At 42.6% G+C, this 27917-nt stretch overlaps 1 protein-coding gene across 1 annotated transcript; it reads right to left on the reverse strand.

The window, feature by feature from the left end:
- Nucleotides 1–3276: 3276 nt before the first annotated feature.
- LOC140716892 (uncharacterized) lies at nucleotides 3277–27662 on the reverse strand. The gene is given in 3 exon segments (XM_073029948.1): nucleotides 3277–7636; nucleotides 13770–13897; nucleotides 27367–27662. Coding segments are annotated over 2 exon segments (3837 nt in total). The 5' UTR covers nucleotides 13840–13897; nucleotides 27367–27662; the 3' UTR covers nucleotides 3277–3869.
- Nucleotides 27663–27917: the final 255 nt, after the last annotated feature.

A 27917-nucleotide genomic window follows, 5' to 3' on the forward strand; every position in this document is an offset into this window, starting at 1 on the left:
GTATTGATAATGGATGGGGTCACCCGTATTGTCAAGACACTACACACACGAAAGCAGTGGCAAACCACTTCTGTAGAACAATTTGCCAAGAACAGTCATGGTCATGGGAAGACCACGATCGCCTAAGTTATCCAACATGGCACACCAAGTCCAGACAGGAGATAAGGGTATCAAGCTGTGTCCACCCTATTTACAATCGAGGAAGAACACATCACCACACAAGCAAGAGGGACCGAATGGTCCACTCCCTTTATCACCATTTAATTTCTTTTAGACCAAATAACCTATATCACCAATAGTTATGATTAAATACTTCCATTGTTATAACACCCTCCTCCTGCCTTTCAACAAGTCCCAGAACCTCTTCAGCCATGTGTCCTATGGAAGAGACTTCACTGTGTAGTCAGGATCCATGATTAAGGGGTGGAAGATGGGTTTGTTCGTTCATTTTGTGCTGCATTGTATGATGTGGGCGATCATGGTTCCTGAGGAAAATGCTTCACCGCAACCAGTTGGCACTGAGGCACCATTCAAACAGGCATCGATGAAGAGATCAGCACTGGCTGGGTCCTAAGCATTGGTCGCAAGATGGTCCAGGGTTCAATGGTGGGGCGGTGGGGGGTGGGAAAAGGTTGGGACATTGAAATGGGGAAAAGTTGCGTTAAAAAGTGAAAAAGTCACACACCTGATCACAGAAGCTTCTAGGCTTCAGGGCTGGCTTGTGGCATAGAGCTCAGCAGGTTAGTGATTGGTGAGTGCTTTGTCAATGTTTCCGCTCATTGGAGAATAGTTTTGAGGTGGAGTGAGTGTTGGGGCGAGGAGAGTTCCAGGTTGAAGGTATTATTTCCTAAAATCTGATCTCATTATTTATAGAATAGGCTTGTCCAAGCAGGTGGTGTGTTGTCCAGGCAACATAATGGACCTGCTGGAGATTGGGCCACATCATGGATGAGATGGTGTTTGGGGAATGTGTTCCAGGAGACAGACACATCCCTCTGATTCATTTCCACAAACCTGTTTTTCTTTAACAAACTTTTGGTGTACCTGGAGAAGAACTGTGACTTGAAAACCAATTACAGCCATAACACTGGCATCTTTAAACGTTGAAGGTGTAACGAAAATGGTGAGATGTGTCATTGTCTGGCAGTACCAGGACAAAGGACAAAGGACAAAGTCAGGGTCAATGTGACCTTCTTAGTGGAATGTGGGCTACCATACATCTGCAACTACTGGAGGCTGTCCAGGGAAACCGGAGTTAATGTTGTTTCTGACTTGATACCCTATTTTCATCAGATTCAGTAAATTTGAGATCGGTTTAGAGCTAGACAAAACCATAGTGGGTTTTGAGAGTTGTGCTGAAAAATGTCTCAATTTGTTAACAGCTGTTGTTCATCTTTGGTTGTTAGTAGACAGGGTGTTTATAGGATGCCAGTGCTTCCTCAGATAATGGAGGAATTTCACAGTATTGAGTGTAGTTTATACTAGTATATTAAGAACTTCTATTAACCATGACTGTGGGACAGTATCAAATGCTTTTTGGTTGTCAATATAACAACATGAAAGATTTCTGCTTTTCCACCGGGCTTAATTTAGAATTACAGAATCTATTATCAGTTGTTCTCTTCATCTCCTTATGGCATCCTTTCTGCTCCTCTGTAAGTATATTGTGGTTATCCAAGTGAGCGGTGATTAGTTGTGAGACACATGATGTGACAATTTTATGTTTAGTTTGTAACGAGTACCGTGATGATATTTTGATGTATCATTTGTGATTTCTCCTTTAGGCAAGATATGTGTTTTACCTTCTGTCAAAAAGGTGGGCACTTTTTTGTATTTTTAAGAAAATTGTTGAATTGTGAGCATTTTTGTAACTACTTTTAGCATATCCATTGTAACTTCAGGTATTTGCATTTCTTCAATTCTGTGAGTGAGTTATTTTTCCTCTGTAATCCAGCTTGCTTCTTGATTGTCCGTCACCCTGTCTAACCAAATATCAGACCAGAAGTTCATTATCTGTGTGTTAGTCCACAGCAGGTATTCACTGTTAGAAGAACTTCAGCCTGAATTAATAAGCAGGAGACTGAGATTCAGAGACTGTGCCACTCAGGGAGAAGGTACCAAGGTACTGTTCCAGGAGACCGTCGTACCTCTTTGATTCATTTCCTCATATATGGATGGTAGGACAAGGATAGGAGGGTGCAACACAAGATGAAGGAGAAGGATTCAAATGGTCACCCTCAGGAGGCCTGAACACCTACTCTTGTCTGACAGGTACAAGGTCCTTTCCTCAGATTTGAATGAGGGTGGGAACTTTGGGCGGAATGTGCAAACAGTCCATGACACCATCTCACAGGCGGCCATTTAATCAGTGGGAGAAATGAGTAATGAAGTGGTGATAGAGGACAGCACAATGAAGGGGACAGACACTGTTTGCTGCAGCAAAGAGACAGAACACCAAAGGCTATGTTGCTCACCTGATGCTAGGGTAAGGATCTTCCCTTCTGAGCTGGAGGGAAAATTGGTAATGGAAGGGAATGATCCAGCTGTTATGGTCCAAGTGGGCGCTAATCTCACCGACAGGCTGAGGTAAGGTTTGCTGAGGGAATATGAGCAATCTCAGATACAATTTAAAAGAAAAAAATATCAATGATAATTAACGCAAGACAAACAAAAGACTGGAGAAACTCTGCAGGGAAGGCAGCATCCATGAAAAGAGTAAACACCAAACTTTTTTGGGCCAAGACCCTACATCAGGACTGGAAAGAAAGGGGATAAGTCAGAATAAGAATTCCCCTTTTCCATTGCTCCATCCCCCCCTACCCCCTCCCCACTCTTGCCAGACTCTGGACTTCTCCCGCTCCCTCTGCCGGGCCCTGTACCAGCTGTGAGCTGTCGTTGCTGGAACTTGTGACAATTGTCCTCATGTTCCATTACACTAACATAAATTTACATTCTTGTTCCTTGTATTCTTACCGAATGGAATCTCTTTTGTATCAAACCATCCTGGTTATTATATGCCGATTTTACAAAGCCGTGTTTCTTCTGGAGATTGTAAGAAGTGGCCGCAGTTTTTACAGCTGTATTGTGTTCACTTCTCATCATTTGCATTTATGGTATGAATTCAGAGAAATAACCACATTATTAGTTTTCTCTGAGTGGAAGCAAGAACCACAGAGGCTGGTACTGACGTTAGTAAACATTTTATTACGTGATTGAACAACTACAACCTAAAGTTCACACTGCAGGGGAAAATTTCACCTTGTTCCAGAAGGGATATGGAAGAAGTTGATTGACATTTTCATCATGTTTCCCATTCTCCATGGCTTCACTTCCTCTCCCCAACTCTTCAATGTGTGCCACTTTCCCACATTTCCCATTACTTTGCCCTTTTCCCTGTTGCTTCTCTTCCCCTCCACACCCCATCTCTTGCACTCTCTGTCCCCACTGTTCCTCTTCTTTGCTCCCTCTGATTCACCACATTCTCTTTCTCACCTTACCTGTCACACTGCTCTCTGCTCCTTCTCTCTCACCTCATCACCATTCCCATTCCCTTTTGGACACACTCACCTCGTTCTGCATACCCTGATCAGTATTTGGCAGGTATGTTCAATTTCCTTGAATTTTAGTCTCTGGTGACCCAACATATTTCTCCTGGATCAAGATGCTCTCTTCCCAGCAAATAGGTCTGAGCTTGCACAGACTGTCCATTAATCAATCTTACTACATCTATAATTTGTAATATAAGATGTGGTCTCAAACACACTGGGCAGATGGTGGAGAAGATGGAGGGTGAATTAGAATCAGCAGATTGTTTATCAGCTGGGTGAAATATTTGCTTCCCATTTGGAAATGCCTGCAATATCTTCCAGTTATTTATCGTCAGAGAGCCAATTAAAAATGAGAAAAATGCTTTTTTTAATCCAGTTTCCAGTGATTTTTTTTGACTCTGTTGGATTTTGCTTCTGTTCCTCTGATGACATATTCACATTGGTAACTTTCTCTATTAACTCTGCCCGCTCCTTGACCTCCCTCAGTGCCTGAATTCTGTCCAGGAACCCAGGCTTGGCCTCCTCTTTCTCAGACTGTATCAGGAGCTCAATGTCAGCTGGGGTGGATAATGGATTTGGTCTCAGAGCTATCTCTTCAAGTCTTTTAATGCTCAGTGATAATTGTTCAATAAATTCCAGCACTGGATTCTGAACCACAACAAACTCTTCCTCAAGACTCTCCATGATTTTTTGCTGAGTCATCTTCTCGCCATAGGCTGTCTCATATTTATTTTTCAGCTCATCGTATGTTCTCTTCTCCTTCTTGATTACATAGTCAAACCTGTATTTCTGGTTGAAATGAACACTCCAGACACATTTTTTGGGACAGATGGTGCAGTTCCCATTCCTGTCCATTGCTGCACACCCAGATTTTCCATCATCATTTAGAATCGGACAGGGATAGTGACAGGTGAAGTGACATTTCTGACAGTTGAGCGCAAAGTGACCAGTCCCGCTGATATCTTCCTGCACAGGAACTGTAATTTCAATCTCATTCTCAAAGTCTTTATTTGCTTCCAGCTCAGTCTGGAGTTGGTTCAGAGCCTGTTGTGTTTTCCTGAGTTCCTCCATTTTTGACAGGCCTAGTTGGATCATACTTTTCAACTCCTCCACTGCAGTCTCCAACTGTTTACGTTCCTTCAAAACCTCTCTGGTCAAAGATAAACTTTTTGTTTCCATTTTGTTCAGAGCTTTAAAGAATTTCTTCATACTGTTTTCTCCCATCTTCCAGAACATTTTTTCAAAATTATCATCGTGCTCTTCTTTGCTGTCATCAGAAGTACACTTATCAGCAGCTTTTCCAGAGGCCGGACACTGGGCAAATACAACTGAATTGTTAAACTTGAAATAAACTGGCATACCATTTTTATCTTTGGGACATGGTACCCCAGCTACCTTCAAAGCCTCCAGAACAGGGAGCCGCTGTCCATCTGCAAATGTCACCAATATCTGAATGTTCTCTGCAATATCTTTGCCAAAAACAGAAAGAATTAAATCAAAGATATATTTCTCTGTGAGAGTCAGGCGAGCCAAAGAGGCTTGAACAACAAAACACACAGCATCAATTTGATCAACACCCTGTGGGACGGTGAAAAACTCTCGGATGTGCTCAGTGATCAAGTGATCTTGGCTTATCCTCCCAGTGTCTCCCAATTCTGGTGTATCGATGATAGTCAGAGAGTAATCAATTTAAAATCCTACCTGATGGTGGAGTACATAGGCGGTGATCGAGGATGTCTGACTTTCAGCCTGGGATTTTCCTGTCTCTTCATGTATTAACTTGTATCTGAAGTCGTCTTCCCATTTGACGCCCAAGATGTAGTTGATCATCCCATTGATGAGCGTCGTCTTACCTGACCCTGTTGCTCCCAGAACCATAATTGTCTTCATTCCGTGTTTTGTATTGGGCTTTCCAAAGGAGAATTTCACAAGGTGTTTCATACCATCAAATATCTTCTCCTTTAGGATGAGCTTGTAAATGGAAGGGTTTCCTTTGGATATCAATGGAGATTCTCTCAAAAGTCTCTGGGCTATTCTGTTTGGTGCATTTACTGTTTCTATTAAAACCTCATCACTTGCTGCACTGCAACCTGATTCCCCACAGTCAGCAGACACTCGGACTCTGTATTTTCTCTTTGGTTTCAATCCCTTTAGCTGATAGTGACATTGTGTATCATTTGTCTTCACTTCCTTCCATAATTCACACTCCATTTTGGACCCAACTACTGTCTCTTCTTTGTATTCAATTTTGTACTGAACTATTTTAACACCATCTCCAATCTGTTTTGGAATGTCCCAAGTCAGAGTGGCAATTGGTGAACAATATTGGAAGGCCAGTTGACCAGGTGAACTTGTAGGACGAGTGATGTACCGAGAGCTGTCACTAGCCTTGCTGACACCTACCTTAGACACAGCTCTGTATTGGAAATGATACTCCTTGTGTGGCTGCAACCCAGATATTGTGAAGGACTGGGATTTATCAGGTGTAACCACAGATGTCCATCCCTCCTGCTGGGGGCCTTGGTACTCTACCTTGTAACCCACAATCTCACCGGCACCATATCTGGGTGGATGTAACTGCAGAGTCATACTGTCATGTGATGTTTGACGAACTATTGGTCTCTTTGGCTGAGATGGGGGTTCAAAGCATGGGTTCTCCAGAGACCCTCCCCGATACAGGTAAATAGATGCTCCTGTTTGACTGTCATCCTTCACAGATGCAACAAGAAATTTTATTTTCCCATCTGCTTTGTTGGCTGTGGCAAAGTCCATAAATAAGTGCGAAATCTCCTCCATTTTGTGGGAAACAGACCGATGGCAAAACCACTGCTTGCTGTGCCGCGTCGCACAGGCTCCAGTAGAAGGAGTTAATGACTGCATTTTCTGAGCTGAGAGAGATTGGAGGTAGTTCTTTGCCTCTGACAGATAGAGATCATCCGGATGCAGTGATGTAAATGTGAAGCAGACCACATAGTCTATTGTTGGATCCATCAGTTCATCATCCAACTCTCTCTTTGATTTCACCAAAGGTATATCTTCAAACATCCTGAGGTAATGTCCCACCGCCTTCATCTCCTGTTCCTTGTCATCCAACCATGTGGCCAGTGACTGCTGACTGAATGGTGACAGTTCCCTGTTCTTCAGTATATCTGCCAGTGAACCTTGCTTTTCTTTACCTCTCCGGATAGATGGCAAAACTCTTGCTAAAGTCCCCTGGAAAACCCATTTGTATTCCAAGCACATCTCCCGGAATTGTTTTGTCCCATCTCCAATCTCGGGAAACTGAATGGAGACTCTGTCTTTCAGCCTATCATTGCATCTCATCACTGCCTCACTGAGCTGTTCCAGGACACGCTGGCAGTGACTGATCAAACCCACACTTATCTCCCTCACCACCTGAGCAGCTTTTGAGTTTAGTTTACTGAGAGGATAAAGTGTGACTCTCACAGGTACTGAGTTCTCCCCACCTGATCCCAGTAAGCTTGGGAGGGTTGCATAGGTACTGATGGCATCTTGGAATGTGGTGGGATTGTTCTTCAGTGAGAAATCCCCATAAAAGGTGCAGCTAAATTTCTCAGAATTAGACTTCTGTTCTTCTGTCATTTTCAGTGAGTCTTCCCCCTGAACTGCAAACTCAGGGAGTTGTTCAATCATTGCTTCCATATTACGCTGGACATCCTGCAGTTTCTCTGCTGGAGAGACCATCTGATCAAACACAAAGAAAGCCTGGGCCCCATACAGCACTGCTGTAACCACATGGGTTGCCAACCCCTCGTCAAACACACTCGGGTCGCTGATGTTCAGCTTCCTCAAGTGGCTCATCTTCAGCTGTTCAAGTCTGGTCGTTGTTTTGTACTGAAGGGTAACTCGTGCCTGTCGTTTTGATCCCTTTGTGTCAGTGAGATATTTTGCTGATCCTTTCACCTCCACTGCACCAATCAGCAGACTTGCTTTCAGTGATTCCGACACATTGAGTGCGGCAGCTTTCTTCTCCATGGAGTCCAACGTGATGATGTGAAATTCAGTGCTGGGCTGATCCCGACTACTGAGGTTGTTCTGGAGTGTCTGTGAATCCCACAAGGTGACGCCTGTGGAATAAAACAACAGGAAACAGTCAAATTAAGTTCAAATGTGTAAATTCCCATGGATTTCCTGTAAAAGCTGTATTTTGGCCATAAGACATGGGAGAACAATTAGGAAATTCATCAACTCTGTTCTTCCATTTGATCATGGCTGATTTATTATCCAAACCAACCCCATGCATTCTTTCCATAATCTTTCACACTGTTACTAATCAAAATCCAATCAATTTCTTTTTCAAATATACCCAGCGTGGCCTCCACAGCTATTTGTGGCAATGAGTTCCACAGATTCACCAAACTGTGGCTTAAAAAAGTCCTCCTCACCATTGTTCAAAAGGAACATGCTTATATTCTGAGAGTTGGCCTCTGGTCGCTGTCTCTCCCACTATTGGAAATATCCTCACCAAGTTCATTTCATCTCAGCATTAAGTGTTGTTATGAGATTGATCCTCATCCATGTAACCTCCAGCAAATAGGCATATAGCCATCAAATGCTCTTCAGACATTAACCCTTTCATTCAGAATAATTCTAGTTAAACTTCTCTGGACCTTTTCCGGTACCAGTGCATCCTTTCCCAGAAGGCGGCCAAAACTGCTCATAATATTCCAAGTACAGTTTGACTAATGCCTTCTAAACCTCAGAATTACACCCTTGCTCTTATATCGTTCTCTCGAAATGAATGTTAATTTTGCATTTGCCTTCCTTACTATTGACTTCACCTGAAAGTTAACCTTTACAGAACTGTGCAGTAGGATACCCACGTTCCTTTCTACCTCTGATTTCTGAATTTGCCCCACATTTAGAAACCAGTCTATGCCTTTATTCCTTCCACTCAAATGCATGAACATACACTTCCTTGCAATATATTCCATACGCCACTTCTTTGTTCATTGTCTTCGTCTGTCCATGTCCTGCTGCAGATTCCTGCTTTCTGAACTCCACTGATTAGCAAACTTGGCCAGAAAGTAATCAATTCCACCATCTAGATCATTGACATACAGAATAACCTGATAAGAGATTGACCCAACACTGGTCACTGAGAGCACCACGAGTCACCGGAAACCCCTTTATTCCCATTCTTTTCCTTTTGCCTGCCAGTCAGTCTTATGTCCATGCTACTACCTTTCCCGTAATACCATGGGCTCTCTTGCTATTTAACAGCCTCTTGTGCAGCAACTTATCAAGGGAGTTCTGAAATTCCAAGTAAGCAACATCCACTGATTCTAATCACAAACAAAAGAAAATCTGCAGATGCTGGAGATTCAAGCTGCACACATAAAATAGTGGAGAAACTCAGCAGGCCAGGCAGCATCTACTGAAAAGAGTACAGTCGATGTTCTGGGCCGAGACCCTTCAGCAGGACCTACAGTCGATATTTCGGGTCTGCTGAAGGGTCTTAGCCTGAAACGTCGACTGTACTCTTTTCCATAGCTGCTGCCTAGCTTGCTGAGTTCCTCTGGCATTTTGTGTGTGTTCCACTGACTCGCAATTGTCTACCCTTCCTGTTATTTCCTCAAATAATTCCAATGGATTTTTTGCAGGGATGATATTCCATTAAGAAAACCATGCTGTCTTTGACTATTTTATCATGTGCCTTCAAGTTCCTTGAAACCTCATCCTTTTAGGTGGACTCCAACATCTTGCCAACCACGGTAGTCTGTAGTCAGTCTAACTGCCCAATAATTTTCAGTCTTTTGCTTCCCTCCCTTCTTAAAGAGTGGAGTTGTTTGCAATTTTTCAGACCTCCCAATGCATTCCAGAATCTAGTGAATCCCGGTGACTTATCTACCTTCAGACCTTTCACCTTCCCAAGCACCTATTCCTTACAGTTGCGACTAAAGTCACTTCTGTCACATGACACTCTCAAATTGCTGGCAGACTGCTGGTGTCTTCCACAGTGAAGAACTGACCAAAATACTCATTGACTTTCTCCACCATTTGTTTGTCCCCCATTACTCACTCACCAGCATAATTTTCCAATAGTCCCATACCACTCTTGCCTCTATTTTCTGTTGATATATCTGTAAAACAACTTCTGGTGTCCTCTTTTGTATTATTGGCTAGCTTACCTTCATATTTTATCTTCTCTCCTTATTGTTCTTTTAGGTGACTTCTATTGGTTTTTAGAAGCTTCCCACTGTATATTGTATCATCTCTTTGGTTCTGTCTTTGACTTCCCTTCTCAGCCTTGCTTCTTTTTGAGGATGATCCAATCCTGCACCTTCCGAGTTACTTCAAGAAACTCGAGCAATTTTTGCTCTGGTGTCGTTCTTGCTCGAGTGCCCTTTCAATCAACTTTGACTAGCTCCTCTCCTATACCACTCTACTTCCCTTTAATATTGATATATTTGATATTAATATTGATATATTTGATTTTAGCTTCTCCCTCTCAAACTGAGGGTCTATTCTATCGTATTATGATCACCACCTCCTAAGCTTCCCATTAAGTTCCCCAATCAAATTTGTTTCATTACACAATCTCTAATCCAGAATTACCTTTTCCCTTCTGGGCTTGGAAGCTGTCTCATATGCATTCTAAATGTCTTTCTCTTGGTCCAGCACCAATCTGATTTTCCCCATCTCTCTGCATATTGAAAATCACATTGCCATCATAATGCCCTTTTTACATGTCTTTTCCAATTCCCGTTGTCATTTGTACCCCACACCCCGGCTACAGTTCAGAGGCCAGTATATAACACCCATCAGGGTCTTTTTATGCTCACAGTTTCTTTTCTCTACTCGCCAGGGTTTCCACATCTTCTGATCATTTCTTTCTCAGGATTTAATTTGATTTTTTGACCAACAGAGACACTCACCACTTCTGCCCACCTAGAGTGCCAATAAAAAGTATCGACCGCACAACTCCCCCACACCCCGACGGAAGTTTTCATGTTTCTTTGTTTTACAACATTGAATCAGAGTGGATTCAATTTTGCTCATTTGATACTGATCAACAGAAACAGACTCTTTCATGTCAAAGTGAAAAAAGAATTTTACAATGTGATTTAAATTAGTTACAAATATAAAACCCAAAATAATTGATTGCATAGGTATTCACCCCATTCAGGTCAGTATTTAATAGATGTACTTTCATCTATGTGGATAGGACCCTATTGAGCTTTGCACATATGGACACTGCAACGTTTCCCCATTCTTCTTTATAAAACTGCCCAAGCTCAGTCAGATTGCATGGGGATTGTGAGTGAACAGCCTTTTTCAAGTCCAGCCACAAATTCTCAATTGGGTTGAGGTCTGGACTCTGACTTGACCACTCCAGGACATTAACTTTGTTGTTTTGAAGCCATCCCTGTGTAACTTTGGCTTTATGCTCGGGGTCATTATCTTCTTTCAAGTCGCAGTTCTCTTACAGGCTGCATCAGGCTTTCCTCCAGCATTTCCCTGTATTTTGCTGCACTCATTTTACTCTGTACCTTGACAAGCCTTTCAGTGCCTCTGCAATGAAGCATCCCCACGGCACGATGCAGCCAATACTATGCTTCATGTTAGGGATCGTGTGTTTTTGATTATGTGCAGTCTTTGTCTTATGCTAAACATAGTTTCAGACTGATGTCCAAAAAGCTCAACCTTGCTTTCATCTGACCATAGAATCTTCTTCCAGCTGACTTCAGAGTCTCCCACATGCCTTCTCGCAAATTCCAGCCAATATTTCATGCAAGTTATTTTCAACAGAGGCTTTCTCCCCGTAAGGATGCTGCAACTGGTGTAGCACCCGTACAACAGTTGTTGTATGCACAATCTCTTCCATCTCAGCCACTGAAACTTGTAGCTCCTCCAGAGTTGTCATTGGTGTCTTGGTAGTTTCCTCTCTCATCCCCTTCTTGTGTGGTTAGTCAGTTTTTGAAGATGGCCTGCTCTAGGCAGATTTACAACTGTGCCATTTTCTTTCCATATTTTGTTGATTTCCATGGGAAATTCAGTGACTTAAAAATGTTCTTGTATCCATCTCCTGACTGGTGCTTTTCATTAACCTTTTTGCAGAGATGCGTGACGTGTTCTTTTGTCATCATGGTTTAGTTTTTGCCAGGGTACTGATTCAACAGTAGTTGGACCTTCCAGATACAGGTATATTTCTAGATACAGGTATATTTCTACTACAATCAATTGAAACACCTTGACTGCATAGAGATTCATATATAGCTAGGACTCCTTAAGCAATTTTGTGATTTCCAAAACCAGTTGGCTGCCCCAGTGATGATTTGGTGTGCCATGTTAAAGGCAGTGAATAGTTATGCAATCAATTATTTTGTGTTTTATAATTTGTAAATAATTTAGATCACTTTGTGGAGATCTGTTTTCACTTTGACATGAAATACTCTTTTTTTGTTGACCAGTGTCAAAAAAGCCAAATTATATCCATTGTGATTCAATGTTGTAAAACAATAAAGCATGAAAACTTCCAAGGTGGGTGAATACTTCTCATAGACACTGTACCTGTCCTTTCAATATCACATGGATTCTTGGATGTTAAATTCCCAGCTATGATCTTCTTCCAGCCTCGAATCAGTGATGTTCACAACATAATAACAGCCAATTTCTAATTCTGGAGACTTCTCTAACTTCCCCTGGTCTTTTCCAAGCTGTTAATTATTTATTTTACAGACCTTTCCACAGCCCGAGTTATGTGATTTGCTAGGACCCAGCATAATTTAGGTGGAGCCCAGCCCACCAGAACACCTCCCTGTTTTCCCAAAATGGGGCCAATGTTCCACAAATTCAAGCCCATTCCTCCCTTATCAATCTTTGAGCTGATCTATTTACCCTGTGTCAAATTGCATGTGGCTCAGGAAACCATCCAGAGATCATTATCTTGTTGGTTCTGCCTTTTAATTTCATCACTAGCTGCTTAAATTCCTTCAACAGAACATCTTACTTTGTTTCCACAAGGACCACAACAACTGGATCTTTCCTCTTCCATTTCAAGTTCCTCTGCAGGTCAGATGAGATGTTCTGAACCAGGGCACCAGGCAGACAACACAACCTTTGAGACTCACAATCATTTTGTGACAGAGAATTGTATCCATTTAGAATGAATGTATAACATTCTGGACCAACAGAACTAGTTAATTTACTGGTTTAGATCTGTTACCTACCAGAACATTCCTAATTACCCCTCAGCCAACTGAGACCACAACTGCTCACCAGCCTGATCCCAAACAAGATCCCTGTTACAAAGCTCTGTGTTGTGAATGTCACTGATCATCTTGTTGCAAATAGAATCCAAATTGTGGAAATATTGGTGAACATTCACACTTCTGACCTCATGATGAAAGGAAGGTCATTCAAGCAGCAGTTGAGAGGTCATGGGAATCTGCCCTGGAGGTTGTATCAGTGTTTGAACTTGAACTGCATGGAGCACAGGAGACAGACCCTTCCGGTGTCATAAGCATCTAACAGCCACATTTGCTCATTATTTCTCACCCTATGGGAAATCTTCCCCTTCTGCGTTCCATAATCTCCCCACCTTCCCTGCTACTGAAATATATTCTCTCTTTAATTTTTGACAAATGATCTCTAGTTGAAACATTCCCTGTTTCAAATTCCCCAGGTGTTGCCTGACCTGTCTGGACTCACACCTCACCCGTGGCCAGCAAATAGTTAACAATCTCTGTCTGGATTCCAGCAATCTCCTCCCTGCCTGCCTATGGGATACCTTCCCAGACTCTGGGCATTTAGGCATACTAATAGAATAGAATAGAATTTCAAAATCACAGTATCTAATATATTGGAAATATGTGATTCTCCTTGGTGAATTCAGATGAGGAATAAATTTAAGACTATGTGCTCTGGCTTCATGGACAGACCCTAACATCCAAGTTTCCTTGGACTTACCTTTCCTCCTTTGAGAACACATTGGTCCTGAATTCTGATATTTCCCTTTAGAATGACTCCCACTTGTCTAATGGAGCCTTTGTTGCAGGTAGCTGCTCCCAATTGACTTTGCCAGGTGTTACCTTATGACATTGAGATTGGTCTTATTCCCAGAGCATCCATAGCCATTTGCATAACTACATAACTACTTTGAAACTTGCAGAGTGCTTATCACCACCTTGTGGTTTGTAAACTGAATCTACCACACTGTATTGACCATGACTGTTTCATATGATGACCTTCCAATACCTGGGATCAGAGTGTCTGACCGGCAGTCGTACAGCATTCCTAGCTGGAAAGGACGGCCCAGAGAAGTCATTTTCATGACTTCACACATCTTTGCACTGAGAGCTGGAAACTCAGTAATCACCTGTGACCTGAAACAGAAGATGTAACAAAATTTAAAAAGCTGAATTCAGTTGACACACATAATGCAATGTATTGAATATGCTCCTGTTTACAGGTGAATTATGAGGACAATTTCAGGACCTCATACGCTAAGGAAAGGTACGTTGCATCCGGAATTTTTCCGGTTAGCAGACGACTTCCTCCCACGCCGCTCTGACATAGTGGGAAATCGCATACGAGGCAAGTCACAGCAGCGCTTTGCCATTACTTTCTGCCGAGAGGTCACCCAGCACAGAAAGCGTGCAGGGGAGCCGGCTGGATTCGAACTCGGGAAACGCTCGCCCCGCAGTCCAATGCTGATGCCACTGCGCCACCAGCTGGGTCCTCATACGCTAAAACTCTGATACTGCTGTGTTTAAAATACCAGTTGAGTGACATCTGACTGGCTCATTACTTTGCAAAATCTTTGCTATCTACAAGGTGTCTAATTGTGAGGCTGTCCTAATTTTACTGTGGTTGCACATGGGGTACGTAGGCAGACGCCAGGTCTGGAGTGTGGACCAATAATGAGGACAGAGTGTGCATTAGGAGCCCAGCCCAGAATGTGTACCAGTGGTCCTGTGTGTGGACAGAGCTGGGATCTGGGGGTTGGAGCCACAATGCTGAAACTAGGAACTGTAAAGTGGATGTCTTGTGGATCATGACATTACAGTATAGGAGATGCTGAATACCTTACAAGGTATGAGTTTTGAGATACAGTGCCATGTAAAAGTATTCAGCCCCCAAAAATATTTTCCCCTTTTACTGTTTAATTTTCTCAAATTAAAATATGTTGAAGTAGGATTTTTGAGTTAATCTACAAAGCATTGTGCATCATGTCCAGGACTGAAAAGGATACTGTATGAGGAATGTCTGGTAGCTCTTGGGCTGTATTCCTTGGAGTTCAGGAGAATGAGGGGGGATCTCATAGAAATATTGTGAATGTTAAAAAGCTTGAATAGACTAGATATGTCGAAGTTATTTGCCACCGTAGGGGAGACTAGCAGAAGAGGACACGACTTTTGGATTACAGAATGTCCATTTAGAACAGAGATGCTCAGAAATTACTTTAGTCAGACAGTGGTAAATCTGTGGAATTTGTAGCCACGAAGAGCTGTGGAGGACAATTCATTGGGTGTATTTAGTGCAGAGATAGATAGGCTCTTGATTAGCCAGGGCATCAAAGGGAATGGGGTGAAGGCAGGGGAGTGGAGATGACAGGAAAAATTGGATCAGCCCTTGATTGAATAGTAGAGCTGATTCAATAGGCCAAATAACCAACTTCTGCTCCTATATCTTATGGTCTTAAAAGAAACTTGTGAACAATTTACGAAGAACTAAAATCCAAAATTTTGAGGCTGAAGAAGTATTAATTCTCTTTCTACTATAATTAGTATGCTAACTTTTTTCAGGTCCAATACTGTGTATTACCTTACCAACTCAACCAATCTGATGATGTAAAAAATTGGAGGATGAGCTATTTTCATTAATTCTTAACAGTAAATACCCTCTCTCTCTGTAAGGTCCACTCCAAAAGTAAGGTAGATTTTCGGCAGACTAAACCAAATTGAAGACAAAAGAATACTCAAGACAAGTCAGGGAAATGATAATAGAGAAGCTCCAACATGGGGAATGGTACAAGTCCATCTCAAAGGCACTGAACATAGTCAGAGCTCAGTGCAGTTCATTGTGGAAAAGTGGAAAAATATGAAACCATAGCCACACTGCCCAGGTCAGGCCACCCTTCTAAACCTCGTCACCAGAGAAGAATGGCACTTGTAAGAGAGGCCACCGTGATGCCAACAGTCATTCTGAGTGAGCTGCAGAAGTCAGTGGCTGCAACTGGAGATAAAATTCATGGTTCCACTATCTCTAAGGCCTTGCACAAAAAGGGTATTTATGGAAGGGGGCAGGGAAGCAACCCTGGCTAACACAAAAAGCATCATCTTACCCGGTAAAAATTTGTGTCACTTAGAAGGTACTGTACGGATGTGAAAGAAGGTCTTGTGGTCAGATGAGACTAAAGTGGAAGATTTTCACCTCAACACTACATGGTATGAGTGGAGTAAATTGTGCATTATGCTATGGCCATGCTTTTCAGCAGCAGAGACTGGAAATCTGGCCAAGATTGATAGAAAGCTGAATGCTGCTAAGTACAGAGAGATCCTGGAATCAAAAGCTGTTAGCCTCTGCAGAAAGCTTAAACTGGGGAGGAAATTTGTTTTTCAGCAGGGCAATGACCAAAAGCAAACTGCCAGAGCATCCATGGAATGGCTTTAAATAAGATAATTGATGTCCTTGAGTGGCCCAGTCAGAGTCTGGATCTTAGCCTGATTAAACATCTCTGGCAAGACCGCGAGACCACTGCACACTGCCACTGACCAACTAATCTGGCTCAGCTTCAGCAAATTTGCCAGGAGGAATGGGCAAATTTTGCTCCATTACATTTTGCAAAAGGCAAAAAGAGGCTTATCCAAACAGATTGCTGCTGTAATAGTGAATTTAAAGAGCAAACACGAGGAAATCTGCAGATGCTGGAAATTCAACACACACAAAATGCTGGTGGAACACAGCAGAACAGGCAGCATCAATAAGGAGAAGGGTCTCGGCCCGAAACGTCAACTGTGCTTCTCCTTATAGATGCTGCCTGGCCTGCTGTGTTCCACCAGAATTTTGTGTGTGTTGCTGCTGGAACAGCTATGAGAGGTGGTTCAACTGAGTACTGAGCAAAGGGGAATGAATACTTCTGAATTGCTGCCATTTCAGTTTTTGATTTTTAGTTTTATGTGTTTAAATATTTTTCTGTTTTGGGGGCTGTACTATGAAAAAAGGAGCATGTGATCTAGAAATAAAAATTTTCAGTTAAATTGATTAAAATCCTCATTCTTGTGAACAAAGTATTGGGGGGTCGGGGCTGAATAATTTTACACAGGATTTCAGTTCCTTGGCCTGACCAGGTTTAGCCAGGAACACTGCAGGAGTCCTGGCTGAGATACTGGCATCATTGTTAACCAAGGGTAAGGTGCCAGTAGACTGAAGGATGATGAATATTCTGCTTATTTAAGAAGAGTGGCAAAGAAAACTTTGTGAATTCTAGTCCAGAACATTGAAATCTGTGAAAGGGAATTTACTGCAGAGGATACTGAGAAATGAGACATTGGTTCATCTGTAAAGGCAGGGGATGAGTAGGCATTGTCAGCGTGGCTTAGTGCATGGGAGGTCATGTCTGACAAATGCATTTTCCGATGACGTGACCAAGAAAGTTAATGTGAGAGGGCAAGTAGATGTTGGTTTTATGGAATTCAGTAAGTTTTTGTGGCCACATTTGCAGACAATAAAACTATGAGTGAAGGGGCAGGTAGAGTTGAGGAAGCAGAGGACTTGAGCAGATTATGTGAATGGACAAAGAACTGGCAGATGGAATACAGTACAGGGAAGAGTATGGTCAAGCAGTTTTGTAGAAGGAATGAAGGCACAGTGAACTTGAATCTGGCATTCGAGCTGTGCTTAGCCATGCAGTCATAAGTGTAAAGTAAGGGAAGCAAGGGGCTAAAACAGGTGCTCCTGTGCTGATGGAGACAGTGGAGGAGATGCTGTTGCCAATCTGAACTGACCAGGATCTGCAAATGAGGAAATCAACAATCCAATTGCACGAGGTACTATTCAGGCCAAGGTCTTGGAGCTTCTTGATTAGCTTCAAGGGGATGATGTTATTGAATGCTGAACTGTAGTTGATAAAAAACATCTTGATGTATGCATCTTTGGTGTCCAGATGTTCTAGGGATGCGTGAAGAGCCAATGAGATAGCATCTACTGTGAACCTGTTACACTGGTAGGCAAATTGGAGAACTTCTCAGGCAGGATTTGGTATGTTTCATCACTAACCTCTCAAAACACTTCATCACTGTGGATGAAAGTGTGACTGGGTGATTATCATCCTTGCAAACCGCCACCCTTTCTCCACACTCACTTTCTTCCCTTGTCCTTGAGCATGTTGCCCCATATTTGTGCACGTTTCCCCCAGAAAGCAGATCTGAACTCAGTGACCAGTTTCGTAATTTGTGACAGAAATAAAGCTTCCCAAAAACACTTTGATTTGATGTTGTGGTGATGATGTAGAACATACTGTATGACAGTATACCACAGGAACAACACATCTGTGCTGAATATAAAACAAAGTTATAAAAATCCAATCAGTCTGCACATTGTCCATATCCCACTGTTCCCTACACTGATGCCCTCCAGTATTTGACATTCCGGAAAAAGACTCTGACTATCTGTACCACCCATAGCACAACACACTGCTATCAGGTCACCCATCAGCCTCTGAGACTCAACACAGAGAAAAACTGAAGGGCCACAAAGGTATAGTCAAGGGAGGCAGAGAACACTGAGAGGACTGCTTTGAACCGATCGACTCAACCATATTCCGAGATTCAACTTTGGATCTGAATAACAGCCGCAGCTTTCACCGACTTCATCAAGACTTGTGTGGATGAGTGTGTATTTTTGAGAACATAATGAGTCTTGCCAAACTAGAAGCCACTGAGGAACCAGGAGATCCAGAGTTTACCCTGCAGCAGATCTGTGCTGCCCAAGACCGATGGTCCAGACATCATGAAGAAGTCCACACATGACCTATGGAAGGTCAGCATGAGAGTGAAAAGGCAATTTCATGTGATTAGATACACAACAGCTGCAGCAGGGTCTACATGCCGTTACTTCTTATAAGACAAAGCCTGTCATCACAAGTGTCAGCTTCAAACCCTGATCCGATCAATGCCTTTTATGATTGTTTTGGAAAGGAGAATATATCTTTAACTGTGCAAATCCCCAAGCATTTGGCAAAACTATGATCTCTGATCAGAGGACAACATGGGAACATCCTTCAAGAGGATGAATCCTCAGAAGGGTGAACACAACAGTGTACCTGAAAGGATACTGGAAAACTGTGCTGACCAACTGGCTGGAGTGATCAAGAACATCTTCAACCTGTCACTGTTGCAGTCGGATGTTCTCACTTGGCTCAAATGGCATCGATCATACTTGTGCCCAATAAGAGTCGGGTGAGCTGCCTCAAAGACTACTGCTGTAATGAAGTGCTTTGAGAGGTTGGTCATGGCTAGATTTATCTCCTGCCTGAGCAAGGACCTGGACCTGCTGCAGTTTGTTACCGCCAGTATTGCTGCTACTATTGAACTGTACTGCTGTGCAAAACAACTAATTTCACAACATGCCAGTGAAATAAACCCGATTCTGATTCTGATACAGGTCTACAGCCGATACAATCTCACTGACTCTCCACTCACATTGGAGAGGATTTATCCTGTGCCTAATACATTGATGAAATACCAGGGGCTCCACTTCACTAGGAGCTGAAGGAGATTTGGTCCATCACCAAAGACTTGCAAATTTCTACAGATGGAGGGCATTCTGCCTGGTTCCATCACCGTTTGGTGTGGAGGCCCCAGTGCACAGGATCGTGAGAGGCTATCATGGACAGAATATGCCGCACCATCGAAAACATGCTGTCAGCCTGAAATGTTGGTTCTTCCTTCCTCTCTGTAGATGTTCTGACTGGCACAGTTCCTCCAGTATTTTGTGTGTATTAAGTTGGTGTTTCAAGGCAATGACATCCAACATTAAGGACCCTCAACAATGGTTTCATACCCTCTTCTCATTGCTACTAGTGGAGAGGAAGTACTGAGCCTGAGGAACCACATTCAATGTTTCAGGAATAGTTTCTTCCGCTCTTCCTTCAGATTTCTGAACAATCCATCAATCCATGAACACTATTCATGAACACTATCTATCCACTATTCCTTTTTGCATTAATTAGTTACTATCATTTATTATCATTCTAATGCTGAAAAACAATGAATTTCATGACCAATGTCAGTGATAATAAAACTGATTCTTGATTCATTTTGTGTGTTGCTTCAGATTCCAGCATCTGCAGTCTCTTGTCTATCCTGTAGAGGGCGACTGAATTCTCATGCAAGCAGTGGAAAACAGCGAAGACAGGGAGACTATATTCGTCCTGGTAACAAGTGATGAGGGAAAGTAATACATCATGATTGGCTGTTTGGAGAGAGCTTTCTTCTTCTGTCTCTTGATTCCATTGGATATAAACAATATTCAGCTGCTTCTTGAATATATTGAATGATTTGTCTTTAATTACTTTCACACAATAGAACTGAACATGTTCACTATGACCTCAGAGAAGAAATTTCTCTTAATCAATGTAAAATGATTATAAAAATGATTACAATAGTGAAGACTATATAAAAAAATTAAGAATATTCTGGAGGGTATCAGGAAAGCAAAGAGAAGGTATGAAATGCATCTGGTTAGGAAGGCTGAGGAAAGTCGCAAGAAGTTCCATAGCCATAAGAAGAATCTGTCGAAAAGCGGCATCCATCATCAGAGATCCTCACCACCCAGGCCATACGCTTTCCTCACTGTTGCCATCAGGCAGAAGGGACAGGTGTCTCAGGACTCACACCACCAGGTTCAACAACAGTTACTACCCCTCAACCATCAGGATCTTGAACAAAAGGGGATCACTACACTCATTTCAAGACTCTTTTAACTTGTTACTTCATGCTCATTATTTATAATGGTGGCTAGGGAGGGAGCCGCAGGTGGGAGTTTTAATAACTATATCTCCTCATTGTTTACCGAGGAAATTGTCATGGTTTCGTAAGAGTTAAGGGAAACAATGGAGATGTGTTGGAGAAAATTCATATTATCAGGATAGATAGATAGATAGATAGATAGATAGATAGATACTTTATTCATCCCCATGGGGAAATTCAACATTTTTTTCCAATGTCCCATACACTTGTTGTAGCAAAACTAATTACATACAATACTTAACTCAGTAAAAATATGATATGCATCTAAATCACTCTCTCAAAAAGCATTAATAATAGCTTTTAAAAAGTTCTTAAGTAGTTTACTTAAATACATTAAATACAATCAACCCCGGCACTTTAACATATCTTACTCCTGGCGGTTGAATTGTAAAGCCTAATGGCATTGGGGAGTATTGACCTCTTCATCCTGTCTGAGGAGCATTGCATCGATAGCAACCTGTCGCTGAAACTGCTTCTCTGTCTCTGGATGGTGCTATGTAGAGGATGCTCAGGGTTTTCCATAATTGACCGTAGCCTACTCAGCGCCCTTCGCTCAGCTACCGATGTTATACTCTCCGGTACTTTGCCCACGACAGAGCCTGCCTTCCTTACCAGCTTATTAAGTATTGGCAGCCCTACAGTGCTTTAAGGTGGATAAATCCCCAGAGTCCAACCAAGAGAATCTCCGATGCTGTGGGAGGCCGGATAAAGACACTGAAGGGGCCCGTATGGTAATGTTTTCTTTATTAGTAGTCATAGGTGAAGTTCCCAAAGACTGGTACTCACTGTTGTCCCATCATTTAATGTAGCAAAGACAAGTGAGGGAACTACAGACCTGTCAGTCTGATATGAGTAGAGGGGATGTTATAGAGGGAATTCTGAAGGACAGGATCTGACAACATTTGGATTGACAATCTCATTAGGAGGAGTCTCCCTGGCTTTGTGCGTGGGAAGTTATGCTTGACTGGGGGGAAATGGTCAATTGGCTTAGAGTTAGGAAGATGGTTATTTCTCAGAATGAAGGCCTGCATCAAATTTCATGTCACAGGGGTCAGTGCTGAGACCTTTGTAGTTTGTTTATGTATTTTTGGATGAAAGTTTACAAGTCATGGTTAGTCTGTAATGAGACTAAGGTAGGTTGTGTAGAAGCCTATGTAAAATTACAAGGAATCTTGATCAGTTCAAGACTGAAGGGTTGAGGTTTGGCAAATGGATATCAATCCAGTTTAATGTGAAGTATTGTGTTTTGGGAGTGCACACCAGGAAAGGACTTACACTGTGACTGATAACGCTGTTCGTAGTGTTATGGATCAGTGGGTCGGAGGAGTACAAGTGTATCAGTGACTGAAATCAGTGTCACAGGTCGTTTGAGTGGTGAAGAATGTATTTGGCCTACTGGCCTCTGTGGTGAACTACATATACCTGTCTGGACATGCCCCCCCCCCCCCCCCTGCTGACTGCTCCTGTGGCTCCTCCCACAGACCCCTGTATAAAGGCGATTGGAGGCACTGCTCCTCCCTCAGTCTCCGGGATGTCGTGTGGGGATCTCTTGCTGCTGACTGCTCTCTTCCAGCGAATAAAAGCCTATATCTCGCCTCACATCTCTGAGAGTTATTGATGGCGCATCAGCCTCATCAGACAGGGCACTTGGGAAGTTATTTTGCAGTTACAGAATAATTTGCTAAGTCTGCACTGGGCTACTGTGTACAGTTTTGGTTGTCCTTCTATGGGAAAAATGTTATTAACCTTGTAAGGGTACAGAAGTGATTTAGCAGTATGTTGGCTGGACTTGGAGGCGTAAGTTACAAGGAAAAACTGTGTAGACTAGGAATTTATTGCCTGTAACTTAGTAGATTGAGAGCCAATAAGACCATAAGATACAGGAGCAGCGGATTGACAGAAGCTACAGAAATTTGTAAAATTTGTCTGCTCCATCTTAGGTACTAACTTCCATAATATCCAAGACATCTTCATGGAGCGATGCCTCAGAATGGCGGTGTCCATCATTAAGGACCCCCATCACCCAGAACATGCCCACTTTTCATTGTTACCACAAGAAAGCAGGTAGAGAATCCTGAAGCACACATTCAATGATTCAGTAACAGCTTCTTTCCCTGTGCTATCTGATTCCTTAATGAACATTGAACCCACGAACAATACCTCATCTTTTTCCCCCAGAGTATTTCTGTTTTGCACTATTTTTAATCTAATTATTTAATATACACATATCTTACTGTAATTCATTTACATTTCTTTCTTTCCATATTATCATATTGCATTGTACTGCTGCTGCTGAGCTAACAAATGTCATGACACATGCTGGTGATAATAAACCTGATTCTGATTCTGATTATGATCTTCTACCTTCTCCCTGTATCCCTTTATGACCTGGACAATGGAAACACAGAAACATAGAAAACCTGCAGCACAATACAGGCCCTTCAGCCCACAAAGCTGTGCTGAACATGTCCCTACCTTAGAAATTACTAGGCTTTACCCATAGCCCTCTATTTCTCTCAGCTCCATGTAGCGATCCAGAGTCTCTTGAAAGACCGTATCGTTTCCCCCTCCACCACCATCACTGGCAGCCCATTCCTCGCACTCACCACTCTCTGTGAAAAAAACTTACCCCCGACATCTCCTCTGTACCTACTTACAAGCACCTTAAAACTATGCCCTCTCGTGCTAGCCATTTCAGCCCTGTGGAAAAGCCTCTGACTACTCACACAATCAAAATGCCTCTCATTATCTTGTACACCTCTATCAGGTTGCCTCTCATCCTCTGTCGCTCCAAGGAGAAACGGCCTAGTTCGCTCAACCTATTCTCATAAGGCATGCTCCCCAATCCAAAATCTATCAACCTCTGCCTTCAATGTACATAAAGTCAGCCTCCACAGCTGCCTGTGGCAAAGAATTCCACATATTCACCACTTTCTGGCTAAACAAATTTCTCATCTCCGTTGTAAAAGGACACTGCTTAATTCTGACGCCGTGTCCTCTGATCTTAGACTCTCCCATCATAGGAAATATTCTCTCCACATCCACTCTATCAAGGCCTTTCACCATTCAATAGGTTTCAACAAGTTCACCCCCCATTCTAGTGAATAAAAGCCATTCAATCCTGGAATCATTTTCATGAACCTTCTTTGAACCTTCTCAGGTTTCTGCACATCCTTTCTCAGATAAGGGGCCCAACACAGCTCAGAATAGTTCAAGGCCTCTCAAGTGCTTTATAACGTATCAACTTTACATCCTTGCCTTTATATTCTAGTCCTCTTGAAGTGAATGGTTAACATCAGATTTGCCTTCCTCACCACAGAATCATCCTGCAGATTACCCTTTAGGGAATCCGGAACAAGGACTACCAAGACCATTTGCAGCTCAGTTTCTTTGTATTTTCTCTCCATTTAGAAAATAGTCAACCCTTTTATTTCTTCTACCAAAGCGCATGACCATACACTCTCCAGCACTGTCTTCCTTCTGCCATTTCTTTGCCCATTCTCTGAGTCTGCCTGTCCTCCTATAGCCTCTCTACTTCCTCAAAACAACCTGCCCCTCCACCTCTCTTCATATTGTTTGTTAACTTTGCAATAGAGCCATCAATTCCATCATGCAAATCATTGACATATAACATTAAAAGAATCAGTCCTAACACAGACCCCTGTAGAAAACCACCAGTCATTGGCAGCCAAACAGAAAAAGCTCCCTTTATTCCCACGCATTGCCTCCTGCAAATCAGCCTCTGCTTTACCCATGCTAGAATCTTTTGGTAATGTCATGGGCTCATATCTTGATAAGCATCCTCATGTGTGGCAGCTTGTCAAAGATCTTCTGAAAATCCAAGTACACAACATCCACTGATCCTTCTTTGTTCATCCTGCTTGTTATTTCTTCAAAGAATTCAGTCAGGTATGTCCGGCAAGATTTTCCCTTAAGGAAACCATGCTGACTATTGCCTATTTTATCATGTGCCTCCAAATCTCCTGACACCTCATTCTTAATAATTGACTCCAACATCTTCCCAACCACTGAGGTCATACTAACTGGCCAATAGTTTACTTTCAACACACAAAATGCTGGACAACTCAGCAGCCCAGGAAGCATCTACGGAAAATAGTAGTCGATGTTTTGGGCCGAGATCCTTTGTCAACTGTACGTTTTTCCATAAAAAGTTCCTCCAGCATTCTGTGTGTGTTGTTTGGATTTCCAGCATCTGCAGATTTTCTCTTGTTTAGTTTATGTTCTCTGCCTCTCTCCATTCTTGAAGAGTGGAATGACATTTGCAATTTGCCAGTCTTCTGGAATGAAGATCATTTATTCTTGAAAGATCATTAATAATGCCTCCACTATTTCTTCAGTCACCTCTTTCAGGACCCTGGGGTGTACCCCATCTGGACAGGTGACCTATCTACCTTCAGACCTTTCAGTTTCTCAAGAACCTTCTTTCTTCTAATAGTAAATTCACACACTTCATGACACCTGGATCTTTCACCATACTGCTAGTGTCTTCCATAGTGAAAACTGTAGCGAAATACTTATTCAGCTTGTCCATTACTTATTCAGTAATGGTTACCCATTACTACCTCTCTAGTATCATTTTTCAGTACTCCGATATCCAAACTCGCCTCTGTTTTACAGTATGTATCTGAAATAAAAGACAATCTGACTTTGGCCTATTTTATCATATGACTCCAAGTACCCAAAAACCTCATCTTTAATGACAGACTCCAACATCTTTCCAATCACTGAAGTCAGGCTATTTGGCATACGATTTCCTTTCTCAGCTACCCTCCCTTCTTAAAGAGTGGAGTGACATTTGCAATTTTCCTGTCTTCAGCAACCTTTTGAGAATCTAGACACAATCTCATCAGCTTTCTCTTTCAGAACACTGGGATGTAGTCCATCTGGTCCAGGTAATGTATCTATCTTCAGACCTTTCAGCTTCCCAAGCATCTTCTCCATGGTAATAGCAATGACACTCACTTCTGCCCCCAGACCCTTCTGCATTTCTAGCATTCTGCTTGTGTCTTCCACTGTAAAGACTGATACAAAATACCATTTAAATTCTGCAGCCAATTTTTAATCCTCCATTCCCAGCTCTCCAGCGCAACCGCACAGTGTCCGATATGCACTCCGATCTCAGTTTTACTCGTTATATATTTGAAAAAACTTTTTCTATTCTTTTTGATATTTTTGGCTAGCTTACCTTCATATTTAATCTTTTTCGCAAGTTTAAATTTTAAAGCACATTTATTATCAAAGTTTATATAAATAGCACAACCATGAGATTTGTCTGCTTACAGGCAGCCAGAAAACAAAAAACCGAGAAGAACCCATTAAACAAGACCGACATCCAATTCCTCAATGTCATGGTTGTCATTATTAGTTGGTAAAGTGATAGAAATTAATACCACAGCAAGATTCAAAATGCTTCTACATTGGCACAGGAACAGCTAGGAAAAGGAAGGGAGGGGTGTACAGTACACCAAATGTCACAGTCAAATTCAAGTTTGTCATATACACAAGAACATGCATGAACAGGTTCAATTAAAACTTTATTGCTTCAGCATCACAGGCACATAACATCATTTAAGTCGCGTTCAGAAAGAAAACAAATTGTACTCTTCGTAATACACGAAATGTTTAGTTTAGATGTGATTAGCTTCCATTGGCATCCTGATCGGCACATACACCAGATCTGAATGGGTTGTTCCTGCGCTGTACTGCTCTGTGGTCTGATCTAACGTTACTGACTACAATAAAATAGCGCAAAGCAGATTGTTATTGAGCGTTTAGTCGTTTCGTGAACAAGGGGCGGTTTGGTTTCTTCAACGGACACACAAGTGGAAATATCAATTTAAACCAAAAAGTAGTGACTTACAGAAACACTCAACACTACTGTGCACGCGCGCACACATACACACACCCCAATACTTAACTCAGAAACAATGGGCTTCACTCGGGTGTCCGTTTGTAACCGATGAGGCTGGTTCTTGCCTAATGTCTTGTAATTTTGGTTGCTCCCGATTAATCCTATCTCCTAAGGTCCATACTTATCTGTGTCTATGGCTTTATTATACCTTGAGAAGTTAGGTTCAATTTAGTTTAAATATTATGCAACCATACATGAACATAGTCAAAAGAAAGAGAATTCCTCCAGAGCCAAAATTGAAAGCACGTTACCAAAAGCACACTGCACATAGCACAAAAAGCACACACGGTAACAGCGCCAGAAAAAAAATACAGTCACAAAGGAAATGAAGATAGCCAAAGATCCGGAGAGGCAAGAGTGCAGATTGTCCTGGTCCAGCTTGTCCTTCCACACAGCGAACACCAGATGGCAGCACTGCGGGGAGAGACCAGCGCCCACCCCAGCTTGATTCCAGCAGGTTCAGTAGAGGCTTATGCTTTTTCCTACAATGCCTCAGCTCTCCATGCCTGAGCAACGGCAACAGGCCACGGCATCTGAGGGGACCCTGCAGCCTATCCCTATTCCTCACCAGAATTGAGGAAATGCAGCTCCCCCGCCGTCAGTCTTTCCAATGAATGGAGTTGCAGTATTCTATGTGAATAAGTCCAACAAGGGCTTGCAAGCCCAATAAAAATGTCCAAGGTGCTCACTCCTCCATTTCCTGGATTGTCCGACGTCTCGGCACAACAGCACGCAACCAGTCCAAGCGACAACACAACAATAATACACAATAATCCAGCTCCATCGCTATCGAGTAACTTGCTGAAGGCACTGATGCAATCGTCCTTCAGTACTTGAAGTACTGAGTATCCAGTACTGACTTGCCTGACTAACACCCCGTTTCACTCACCTGTAGAGAGACTGTCCGTCTGCAGCTGACCAGGGGTTGCAGCGATGGTTCGAGTGGCCTCGCCGGGAGAGGCCAGCTGCACTGCCTGTACGTGGGTCAGACTCCGAACCTCACTGTACTGATTAGAATCCCCCGTGCTGGGAGCTCTGATGTGCCGAGGTGTTTTCAAACCGATCCTAGAGTTGTTATTAATGTAAGTGGCGATGTTTACAGGGGGAAAACACCCTGAACTGTTCAAGTACAGCCCTGGGTTCCTTCTCCGCATTCCGGGGCGGAGTCGTGCACATATACTTTCTGATTCGCACCTCATAGTTCCGTTTTCCAGTGCAAAGACTTTCCGGGAAACACTGAATGCGTCTTGTGTAGTAGCGAACAACAAATACGACAAAGATGCTTGGCTTCAAGAGCAGGAGCTTCTGCTGACGTGCTGCAGAGTTGCAGGACCGCACTCTCTCTCCGATTTGTCAGTCGAGGAAAAGAGAGTGGGGGGGGGGGGGGGGGGGAGGCATTACCGAAGTTGGAGAAACCGATGTTCAGGCCATCAGGTGTCC

This window comes from Hemitrygon akajei, chromosome 2 (assembly GCF_048418815.1).
Source record: "Hemitrygon akajei chromosome 2, sHemAka1.3, whole genome shotgun sequence".
Classification (NCBI taxonomy): domain Eukaryota; kingdom Metazoa; phylum Chordata; class Chondrichthyes; order Myliobatiformes; family Dasyatidae; genus Hemitrygon; species Hemitrygon akajei.